The sequence below is a fragment of the Toxotes jaculatrix genome, chromosome 2, assembly GCF_017976425.1.
Source record: "Toxotes jaculatrix isolate fToxJac2 chromosome 2, fToxJac2.pri, whole genome shotgun sequence".
Classification (NCBI taxonomy): domain Eukaryota; kingdom Metazoa; phylum Chordata; class Actinopteri; family Toxotidae; genus Toxotes; species Toxotes jaculatrix.
Window position 1 is genome coordinate 30,180,688 of NC_054395.1, and position 12,500 is coordinate 30,193,187.

General features: G+C 48.1%; 1 protein-coding gene across 4 annotated transcripts in view; it reads right to left on the minus strand.

Annotated features, from left to right (window-relative positions):
• Nucleotides 1-2,804: 2,804 nt before the first annotated feature.
• gripap1 (GRIP1 associated protein 1) overlaps nt 2,805-12,500 on the minus strand; it is a 35,897-nt gene continuing 26,201 nt past the window's right edge. For 3 of the 4 annotated variants that reach the window (XM_041047230.1, XM_041047221.1, XM_041047208.1), the window contains 4 exons: nt 12,041-12,157; nt 11,436-11,529; nt 6,332-6,504; nt 2,805-5,754 (listed from right to left, as the gene is read on the minus strand). In XM_041047230.1, the coding sequence (XP_040903164.1) occupies nt 5,677-5,754; nt 6,332-6,504; nt 11,436-11,529; nt 12,041-12,157 (462 nt within the window). In that variant the 3' untranslated portion in view covers nt 2,805-5,676. The remainder of the gene's footprint in view (nt 5,755-6,331; nt 6,505-11,435; nt 11,530-12,040; nt 12,158-12,500) is intronic. The other variant, XR_005894629.1, reaches the window with a different exon arrangement.

Below are 12,500 nucleotides of genomic sequence, written 5' to 3' on the forward strand. Positions count from 1 at the left end.
ACAAAGTGAAGGAGAAGAAATGAGCGAAAGTGAAATTACGTAAAGAAAGAAAAGAAAACAGAGCGGAGGTGTAACCAGACCTCAGGCTGTTCCTCCTCAATTACAGCCTCCTACGCCGCTCAGTGTGTGTGCGTGTGTGTGTGTGTGTAAAGGCGTACAGCTGTAATTGTTCGTGTGTGTGTGTTGTTATTGAGTGTGTGTTAATGTGTGTGTGTGTGTGTCTTGCCGCAGTGCCACATCTCTCTCCTCCCACTCTGAAGCTAAAAGCAAACGCAGCGGCTCTCATTACACACACTGAGGGTCCAATCAATACCCTGAGGCCCCTGGGGGGCCCACACTGCTCCAAGTGTGTGTGTGTGTGTGTGTGTGTGTGTGTGTAAAGTTTGGCCTCAGTGAAAGAAACAACAACAGAAAACAACACAAGAGAGGACAACATGGTGATGTGTTTACTGTCTCCTCAGTTGCACTCACTGTCCTCTCACACGATGCGTTCACTGTCCTGTTTGTGATGTGTTTACTATCCTCTGTGACACTGTGTTCACTGCTTGCAGTTCTCTTTGAACGATGCCTTCACTGACTTCTCTCGTGGTGTGTTTACTGTCTCTGCTGGTTAAGGCTCTGTGGTTCTCTCAGCTGAGTTGTTTACTCTCTAATGATGCGTTCAGGTCTTCCCTGGTTTTCTTATGTCTACTTTCCTCTGTTGTGTTGCCTTCACTGTCCTCCTTGCTGATGTCTTTACTGTGTTTCAATGATGTGTTTAATGTCCTCTCTGGTGACGCGTGAGTTCACCGTCCACTCAGCTGATGGTTTATTCTGTCTTGTGGTGGTGCATTTACTGTCCCCTCTAGTGATGCATTCATAGTCCTTTTCTGTCGATGCGTTTACTGTCTGTCTCATGCTGTCTTCAATGTCTTGTCTGGTGACGCCTTTACTGACGTCCTCTCTGGTGACAGGTTCACTGTCCCCTCTCATGATGCATTTACTGTCTTCTCTGGTGTTTTCAGACACGCTATTAGTTTCTGTTGTGAAGACAAAGTGACGGTTACTGTCATCACACACACACACACACACACACACACACACACACGCACACACACACACACACACACGCACACACGCACACGCACGCACACACACACACACACACGCACACAGTCTATATTTAGCCGACTGCTGCAGGAGAAAACTCGTGAATTTTTTAAACTCTGTAACCCGACTTCCACCTCCACTCTCTCTGTCTCTGTCAGACATGTTGGGATCGCCGTGGTAACCCTCTGGTTTCCTGGGGCGATTAAAGAGCCCAGTTACATCATCGTCCCGTCCTCGCACACGTCTGTCCTGAAACATCCACAGCACCAAATTTACGATCATATTCTAATTTGATTATTAGAACTGAATCTTCCTCAGGTCCAGTCGGGTCTGGCTGTCCCCTTGTGTCCCCGGGTGTCCCTCAGACCAGGTCTAAATGATCATTTACTGATGTTTTATCGATCAGTTATAAACCATCAATACGAACAACTTTGAGTCCCCCCCCCCCCCCCCCCACCCCGCCCCTCCAGTCTGCTTCAGTTTCACCTCTTCTTCTTCTTCTCCTCCGTCCTCATCTCATTTTAACTTTCTCTCTCTGTCTCTCTCTCTCACCCGACCCTCCATCTCCTCTTCCCTCCTCTCGACCCCTCCTGTCGTCTCATGTCACCTCCTCCTCTCCTCTGCCCTTTAACTTCCCTTTCTCTCCCTCCCCTCTCTGATTGGACAGGTTCCAGACAGGATTTGAACCAGCTGCCCCTCCCCAAACAAACGAACACACCTGGGTCAGAGACAGGTGAATCCTGGTGTGAGATGTGTTTACAGGATTATTAATGATGTCGTGTTTATGTTCGCTAACATTTTCTTTTTGTGTGGAGAAAGCTGCCAAACGCGGAGCGACGAAGTTAGAGAGCAAACTCAGTGACGATTCACAGACAAAGCGTCAGAGACGGGTCAGAGATGGACAGACAGGTGGGGACGCAGACAGACAGCCTCCCTCTGAGCCCTCCACTTAATTAAAACTACATTTGGAAGAAATCATTGCTTCCTTCCCTTCAATTAACCCTCAGCCCAGCCAATCAGATGCTATCTCGTTAAGGAGGACCCCGTCAGCGGCGCGCGGTCACCTCTCTAATCTGTCTTCCTCTGTGGGACAGGAAGTGCTGGACAGCTAATTAGTGCTGAACGAGGCGGCGTCTCCCCGCTGAGAGCCCCAAACTCGACCTCCATCTCCCAACTTTTCTGAGAAGAGAAGGAGTTCTGCAAAAAACCCAACAATAACAGAGGGGATTGTGGGTAGGATGGAGGAGGTGGAGTCCGTTTTCTTCAGTTCTGATTAAGAAAAACAAAAGAACCAAACTTCATTTAACTTTTATCAAATTTTAGGACTGAAATGATGTCTCCTCCCTGAAGATGGTTCAGTGACCGCACACACACACACACACACACACACACACACACACACACACACACACACACACACACACTCACACACACACACACACACACACACCTCCATGTCAATCTTTCATTAGCAAACCTCTCCTTCTCTTTTACTACGCCTGCTAATCTCCCTCCCTTCTTCTTCCTCTCGTTTTTCCCTCAGTGATCTGAAACTTCCTGTTTCACAGAAACAAAAATAGGATTTTTTCTCACACTTTGTTTGCAATTCATAGAAAATACACATGGATGTATTAATAAATGGAATTCGACAAGAATAATAAGAAGTAAACGGAATAAAGTCAAAATTTAAAGAAAATGTTTTTTGAGTCACTTTAAAAAGAAAAAAAAATTACTGGCAAATTTATTAATTTGTTATAATTATTATTTCACTTTGAGTTAAACTTTTTTAAATGAGATGCTTTAAAATAAATTCTGATCATTAAACAGATTAAATTCATGGAAAATCTTTCTTCGTTTTTCGTCATTAAAGCTGGAAAATCACTCGCTGCAGGTCAAACCTCTGAATGATCATTTAAACAACCAGGAACACGTCAGCGTCTCCACACCAGAGTTTATATTTTCTGGTAGTTAGAATAATTAGCGTCATGATGATCATCAGTCTCATAAATAGATCAGTTGATTCTTACAGTTATTAGTCATATCACAGCGTATGTACAGATTTCAACACTTACAAACAAAAACAAAGCAACAGGCCGAGTCACTGCCCAGCACATAGACCGGTCCCGCTCAGTCAGAGCAGCACAGACTCAGAACCAGTGAGAGAGAACGCCTCAGTTAGTTTTCAGTGCAGCTCGACCAGTTCCTGGACTGGTTTCATCTTCACACCGTCGACTCAGCAAAGCAGAGAAGCATGAGAATAATGTCACAGCATAACACAACGTCCGCCCCAAGAACAAAGTCCAGAATGTAGCCAGAGCCTGGGCATAGCAGAGTGTAGCCGAGTGTAATCCAGGACATAATCAGGGCCCATGAAGGGAAAAAAAAATCCAGAGTCCAAGAGAAGAAAGACGAGCAGAGCAGACAGGAAGTGTTTGTCATCCACTTTCAAAGTTAAAGTTCAATTTTTACAGAGTCAAAGAATCAAAACAATACAATATGTTCTTTGAAGCAGGAAGTAGACTCGGCCCGACAGAAAAAATATAAAAGAATTCAGTTGCAGAAAAGCAAATACAGCCGACAGCTTCACCTGTTTTTCTGCTCCATTTGGTGTCCCCAAACAGTGCAAGAGAAAGGACAGTTCATGTCATCCAAGACATAGGCACAGCCCTGGAGATAAAAAGCTGAATGAACAAAAGCCAAACTAAAGCAAAGATACAGACAACCGTTGAGCTTCGCTGAGCCATTTTGCATCGCAGCTTGAACTGAGTCACGTGCTGGGGAGGGGGAGGGGGGGGGGGGGGGGGGATGCCAAACAGGTGCTGGACAAGAGTCACGAAGAAAAGACTAAAGACATAAAGCAGCGAATCGTCTCAAACCGAATGATCCCGACTCCGTGATCTCACATCCAGCTTTTTTTTCTAATATTGATATTTAATAATATTTTAATTTAAAATGATACTTACATGATTTTTTTAAATCTTCAAAATAAACCCAGAAATTCATGAAATTGTCTTTTGAATAAAACCTCTGAACAACGAGCCCGGGCCCAGTTCAACACCTCGCACGAGACAGGAGACGTTTCCATGAGTCATTTTCATCCGAGACAGGCAATAAATAAAAAGAGGGATGCAAAATAGTTTCATAAAGTGTCTGCGATGTCAAAGCTCCAATTCCAAAGAGACAACCAAAGACACAAAGGTTCCACATGTAAGTCAGACAGATGTGACAGGCATGTAGTCCAGGAAATAGCCACAGCCCGAAAAACGTCATCAGAGTAAACAGAGAAACATTAGTGCTCCATGACATAGCCACGGCCGACTGACACACTTAAAAGCAAAAACCAAAAGAAAACAAAGACTTCGTTACTCTGGTGACGGCTTCGTCACGTGATCCTCATCATCACACACGCATCACTGTCTGTGATGTGTCTGTGATGATGAGGATCACAGACGCATCACTGTGCAGTTCGTGTTGAACTGATGTGTGCGCTCAGCTGATCACCAACACACCTGATCACCTGATCACCCACGCGGCCGCACCGATGATCGACTGATCAGGCCTGCTGATGAGACACTGACCAATCAGGTTCCTCGGTCTCACTGTGTCAGGCAGCACAGCAGGTCACATCAGCTGATCCTCGTCAGTGTTGATTCTCTGCGTGTTATCACACACACACACACCACACACAGAAAACGTGTGTGTGTTGTTTAGCTGTTTAGTCTGACATGAAAAAGATTACTTCTTATTATTTTTTGTTAATTATCTGGACCTTTCAGCCACATCTCATGGCCTTCATCAGCAGCTGCTCTTTGCTCATTTGTAATGAAGTGTCACTGGTTCAGTCGCCTCCTGATCTGCACAGGTGATGTCGGTCACATGATGACCTCTGCTGCTGAAGGTCATGAGATGTGGCTGAAAGCTCCGACCAAAAGAAAAGTTTCTGTCGAACGTCTGATTCCGAGGTGAAGGACGAACCTTCAGACGCAACTAAAGATACAATTAGAATCTCAGACAATCCAGGACATTTTTTTGTTGCAGACAGGAAGCCCAGGAAATAGCCAGATCACAACAGAGTTACTGCACATAGAAACCAATAATTAGTTCAGACAGTTAAGACACCCGGCTTGTGTGTTCCAGAACATAGCCAGGACCCAACAGACATTAGAATCTCAAGACAAAAACCATCAAAAACAATGAGTGTGTTTTCCAGGTTATAGCCAGGACTCGAAAAGGGAAAGTGGTGCAGTCTAATTACAGTACATTCATTAACATTCATAAATAAGCTGAGCCCAGCTTTCCGTGTTTCTATTCCCTCTGGTCTTAAGATTCTTTTACTTCACCTTTAAACTTACTGTTGCACAAATTCCAGCATTTAGTCATAGCCCAGCAGGCAGACTGCTGATGAAGTGATGAAATTGTAACAGCTCCAGACAGTAGTCGAAGCCCACAGCAGGTCTTAGGTCACAAATGGGAAAGAAAGAAATGCTGGTTCCAGGTGTTAGTCTGAGCCCAGCCCACACCATTCAGCTGAGAAGAACAATAGTGGTGAGAGGGAAGGGAATGGACGGATGGATTCAGGCGATGGTCTCATCCCGACCCTGATGCACTGCCACCACTGTTCTCTTTACTGAGACGGACTAATTCCTGGGACAGCACCTCCAGGTCCTGCAGAGACACAATCACATTGAATAATTCTTCACTGAGGAAACAGCAGCTGTGATGGAGGTTTCAGTAGTTAGACCCGTCCAACACGTCGGGTCTGATCACTGATTTAACACTGTGGATGTTTGTCTATATACTGATGAGCGTGTGTGCGTGCGTGCGCGCGCGTGTGTGTGCGTGCGTGTGTGCGAGCGCGTGTGTGTGTGCGTGTGTGTGTGTGCGTGTGTGTGCGCGCGTGTGTGTGTGCGTGCGTGCGTGTGTGCGTGCGTGTGCGAACGTGTGCGTACGTGTGCGTGCGAGCGTGTGTGTATGTGTGTGCGTTCGTGTGTGTGCGCGCGTGTGTGTGCGTGCGTGCGTGTGTGTGCGAACGTGTGCGTGCGAGCGTGTGTGTATGTGTGCGTTCGTGTGTGTGTGCGTGCGTGCGTGCGTGCGCGAACGTGTGCGTACGTGTGCGTGCGAGCGTGTGTGTATGTGTGTGCGTTCGTGTGTGTGCGCGCGTGTGTGTGCGTGCGTGCGTGTGTGTGTGTGCGAACGTGTGCGTGCGAGCGTGTGTGTATGTGTGTGTGTGTGTGCGTGTTACCTTCTGCAGGTGCATGTTCTTGGTCAGCTGCTCCTCCAACATGTTCTGCAGCTTCTTGTTCATCTCTCGGAGATTCTCGTCTCCTGGTTTGACCAGGTCTCTAAGGACAGAACCCAGACCACCTCTGTCCCCCTGAGAGCCTCCGTGACCTCCGACCGCACTGCCCGACACGTCTGAGGAGACGAGGAGACGAGTTACGAGAAGTAAAGATCTGCTGGAATCAGTGGAATCACAGTTTACGCTGCGTGGGACAGAAGCTCTGAGGACAGAGGACCTGAGGGGACCACGGACATCTGAACCACATCCATGTCGAGGCTGCACTCTGTGCTCACACATCTGGACAATAAGAACACGGTCATCCCCTCAGAGTCAGCCACAACACCAGGAGACCTGGGCCTCAGCAGCTCCCTCTGTCAGGCCACACCTGTTCCTCCACCACCACCCTGGACACCTGCGTACCACAGGGCTGTGTGACATCACAGCGATCAGCGACAACCATGACAACTCATCACAGTCCAACAGGAGTGAGATGTTTCAGTGTGAAACATGACACAGCTAAAAACAGTGTTCAACAACACAAAGAGCAACGGCAGTGAGACAAAACAACCCTGTACACCTGCCCGAACACAAACACACAGAGCAGAGGAGTCTCCCAACAACCTGAGCTACACAACAACAACAACAACAACAGGAGGAGGAGGAGGAGGAGGAGGAGGAGGAGGAGGAGGAGAGTCCTGACCTCAGCCCCCTCCAACACTTTTGGGACGATCTGGAACAGCAGCTGTGAGCCAGACCTGATCTGCTGGACAGACTGAAACCAGGAGACTGGACTCCTGCAACGGTCAGCTGTCCACATACTTCTGGCCATACAGTACCAGTCTGAAACTGTAGCTGTGGTTTGTGCCGCCGCAGCAGGAATCCTCCTGCTCGCCGTGTTTCCATGAAGGATGGAGCCTCCTGCCGTAACGAGATGATGAATCTGATGTTCGCCGAGCGCTGACAGGAAACTGTCCGCTGGTCAACGCCACGCTGAACGCCGCTCAGAGCCAGAGGGACGTCTGCTGAGACAGCACGGAGTCCAAACACAAGCAGAGGGAGGACATCACGGACCTGCTGCTGCAGACACACACACACACACACACACTCGCGTACGTATGCAAAAAGGAAAACATAAAAAACAGATGGAAGTAAAAGAAATAAAGAACAAAGAGAAATAAAGGAGACGCTGATTAAAAGAACATCGTGCAGCAGCAGAGAAGACGAGGTTTAATGGAGCAGTACACACACACACACACACACACACACACGGCTGTATGCTCCTATAGAGCAGCAGGATGCTGACTGTGCAGAGTGTGTGTGCTGTAAATATTTAACAGCTGAACACCTGTAACTCTGTTCACCTGCGTGCTGGTGTCACACAGCTGGAGAACAGCTGGAAGCTGAACGGTTAAAGTCCACGTCACGTCCAGTGTCCAGTGTCCAGGGTCTGAACCTGCTGCAGCTCTGCATCACCACTTCACTGTGTTTGCCAGTGATGTGTGAGCTGGTGTCTGCATCACTGTTCCACTGTATCCAGGTGTGAACACGCTGCTGATGAACATGGAGAGCAGGCGTTTTAACCACGGTTCGTTTCCACCGCGTGTGCTGTCAAACGCCTTCGCTGAGCTCAGAGGTGACGACACAGAGCTCAGCGCGGGAAGGATCCGATGTCGATCCGGATCAGTGCGGCACAGGTACACAGGTACGCACAGGTACACAGGTACGCACAGGTACACACAGGTACACAGGTACACAGGTACGCACAGGTACACAGGTACGCACAGGTACACAGAGGTACACACAGGTACGCACAGGTACACAGGTACGCACAGGTACGCACAGGTACACACAGGTACACAGGTACGCACAGGTATCACCCCGAGCAGCCAGTGGCTCGTTATCCGAGTCTCCTCCATCAAAATCCACAACATACAGCTGGTGGAGCTGTGAGTGCGAGCAGAGCTGCTGAGGTGCCCTGAGGCAAGGCACCGACCCTCCCACTGCAGATCAACAGTGTTGCCTAGCAACCGGGCAGCAGGTTATAATAACTGTAGCACGCTCAGTCGGGTTTTCATGACAAGGCTTGACTACATGTAAATGAACAGTGGATGTATATGACTGAGTGTGTGTGTGTCTCACAACAGCTGCAGTATCAAACACACACACACACACACACACACACACACACAGACACAGACACAGACACACAGACACAGACACACACACACACACACACACACACAGACACACACACACTCACACTCACACACACACACACAGACACAGACACACACACACACACACACACACACACACAGACACACACACACACTCACACTCACACACACACAGACACTCACACTCACACAGACTCACACAGACACACACACACACACAGACACACACACACACAGACACACACACACTCACACTCACTCTCACACACACACACACACACACACACACACAGACACAGACACACACACACACTCACACACACACAGACACACACACACTCACTCACACACACACACACACACACACACACACACTCACACTCACACAGACACACACACACTCACACTCACACTCACACACACACACACACACACACACACACACACACACAGACACAGACACACTCACTCACACTCACACTCACACACACACACACACACACACACAGACACAGACACAGACACACTCACACTCACACTCACACACACACACAGACACAGACACACACACACACACACACACATACACACACACTCTGCAGCTGAAGCAGCTCGGCTCGGTTTTACTGCCCATTAGATTTACCATTATTACAGAGTTAATGGGAGCGGGATGGAGAGAGAGGAGAGTTAAACCAGTCAAACATGAAATTGAAAACAGCAGGAGAGAAAAACAGAGAGAACAGAGAGCAGGGAGAGGAACGGGACGAGGGAGGACAGGTAACTGTTGGCACAGCACGTCTCACACAGAGACAGAGTTTCACATGAGTCTGGTGTTGAGCATCTCACACCTTCTGCGTTTGCTCAGGTGTGTAAAGAGCAGCCTCACGGCCACAGGTTAGCATTTATAATCCTCTCATTCTGCTGGATCGTACACAGCAATGTGCAGAGGGGTGTTATGGGTAACTGGTCACAGCGCAGGTGAGGAACACACCTCCACACCAACACATGGTGTGTCTCCGACTGACCTGTCGAGACGCAGCTTTGACTTTAAACATTCACTTCATAGAACAAACAGCAGCGTCCAGCCTGGAGACACCTGAGGGGACACCTGAGGAAACACCTGAGGAGACACTTGAGGAGACACCTGAGGAGACACTTGAGGAGACGCCTGCTGCAGCCTCGCACCTGTTCTCACTTCCATCTGCCGACCAGGTCACATGGTTTTACAGCCACAGCACACACCTGACAGGCTCACGCCGCGACACGCCTTCATGTGGCTCCACGGAGCATCATGTGACGTCTGTCTCAGAGCAGCAGCAGCTTTAGTTTGAAAGATTCAACATGTTTTATACAGTATGCTGCTTCTTTTCTAATGACAGTGTTTAACTGACACACACACACACACACACACACACACTCACACACAGCATCGCTGTGCTAAAACAGTACAGCAGCTAAATATAGCAGCAGTGGATCATCAGAGGTAGATGAGAGAGAGACAGAGTTGAGGTTTGTTAACACAGAGAATGTGTCCAGCCTGTCCTCCTGTGTCCTGCCTGTCCTCCTGTGTCCTGCCTGTCCTCCTGTGTCCTGCCTGTCCTCCTGTGTCCAGTCTGCCCTCCTGTGTCCACGTCTGTCTCTCTGTGTCCACGTCTGTCTCTCTGTGTTCCAGTAAAATCAAACACAGGCTGATTTAATCCTTTCTCCATCACTTTCACTCGTGAAAGTGATGGAGAGCGTCTCCTTTATTTCTCACTTGTTTCTTTGATCGTTTGTTCCTGAAAAATGAAGAAATCATCTGTTCTGTCCAAACACAGACACGTGAAACCTGCGTGTGTGCGTGGGTGTGTGTGTGTGTGTGTGGGTAACTGAAGCGGCACATCGAAGTGGTTGTAATGAAGTGTCACAGTCAGATTAACAACATGCTGAGCCAGCTGACCGACCCTCACACTGTGCAGAGTTTCGTGTAAAGATTTCTTCCTCAGCCTGATGATTAAAGATCATCTGAGCTTTCACCAGCAGTCGGACTTTATTACTGCACAGAGACTGAAGCAGCTTCAGGTTAATTAAAGTCATTAGTGTGAGAGACACATTAAAAAGGAACAGTGGATCCTACACGTCCCATAATGCAGCTGGACAATGTCCTTCATTAGAGCCTGTCTGCCTGGTCAAACAGCCACAGTTGTGTGGGATGTCGTGCTCACTGACCAATCACGGCTCTGCAGGCAGGATTAAAAATGGACACATTCACTCTTAAACCAGCATGACAAACGTTAACTGCTGCTAACAGGATCTCTGACTGCTTCAGTATCCACTGTCACTGTACAACACGCACACACACACGTGCACACGCACACGCACGCACACACACACACACACACACGCACACACACACACACACACACACACACACGCACACACACACACACACACACACACGCAGGGAACAGCTGACGTGAACACCCTGTCGGGCTGGAGAATGAGGAGAAATGATGTGGTGATGCAGGCTGGATCCGTTCTGTTCTGAAAGCTGCAGCTTTAAACTGTGGACTCATGCTTTACAGTCACTGTCCCATGAAAACCACGTGACTCCAAAGCACAGCCACACCTGAAGAGCTGATATCCAACCTGCTGGTTTTAAAGCTGTTCACTGCAGCAGAGCTGATCTCTGAACACATTCTGGTTCATGGTCTCTAATTAAAAAACAGAAAAACCAAACAAACAACTGCAGAGTTTCCTGTAGTGTCAGTACCCGGCCGCGCCTCAAACTCAGAGCTGTCAAACATTATATCTGGATTATTGAGTCAGTGACGCTCCAACACACAGGAAAGGGGCAGTGTCCATCACCTCTGCTAACTGATGTGTGTGTGTGTGTGTGTGTGTGTTACCTATGCGGCTGTCCATCACATACGTCTCTATGATGGCGCTCTTCCTGCAGATGTCCTCAGCCATCGATGAACAGCTCACCTCCAGATGTTTCACCTGAAGATGGAGAACAGCCCGTGTTTACAGATCAATCGATCCGTTTTTAATTAACTGAGCATTTAGTCTGATGAATAAAACATGAAATCAGAAGTCACAGTGGAGATCTTTTAATATTAAATAATCAATAAACTGATAAATAATCAAAGCAAATTCATGTCTGCATTTCTGAAGCTGTAACCTGTAAATACTGAGCATTTATCAAGAAGCAATATTAAGCGATCATAGGTTTTCTGTTGATCAGCTGAACACGTGCAGCCCTGAGGCCACAGTGGAACCTGGAAACATGAATAATGCATGTGAAAACACTGAGCGTGTGACTGTTGGTCTGACCGATGAGCCGAGGAACGAAGCGACGCATTCAAACTCAACTGAAGCAGAACCGAACGGCTAAAACAGGACATGGTGAACGGCTGCTTTTTGGACATTTTTGATGCTTTGACAGGTCAGGAGACACAGCCAGAGAAAGGACACGTAACACTTGGTTGTCATGGTAACAGAAGGATCTCACCTTCTCCTCCAGCATCCACTTCTCCTGCTGAACCTCAGCGAGACGCTGGAACAGCTCTCCGACCTCGTCATCCGATAATTCAGCCGGGCGCTGAGACTGAGGACTTCCTCCTCCAGACTGCCAGGGACACAGACAGAAAGACAACGTCATTAGACATCAGGAGACGGAGACACAGGTTGGGTCTTTCTGCTGTCCCAGGCTGTCAATCATCTTGTGATTTATCTGCATTAAGGTGTGTTTTCTGGATTTTCCTAACATGCAGGAATTGTTGATATGACTCGGGCGCTGACTGAAATATGAAACCAGCTCCTAAAATCACCACAACCGATGGTTTCACAGCTCTGTGTCTCAGCTGTCAGAGGAAGTCACACACTTCACACACTCTCTGTCATGTGATGCCGTTGCTAACGACGACCGAGCCACCACAGTAAACTGACCTGACGGTGGACTCTGCTTCGTT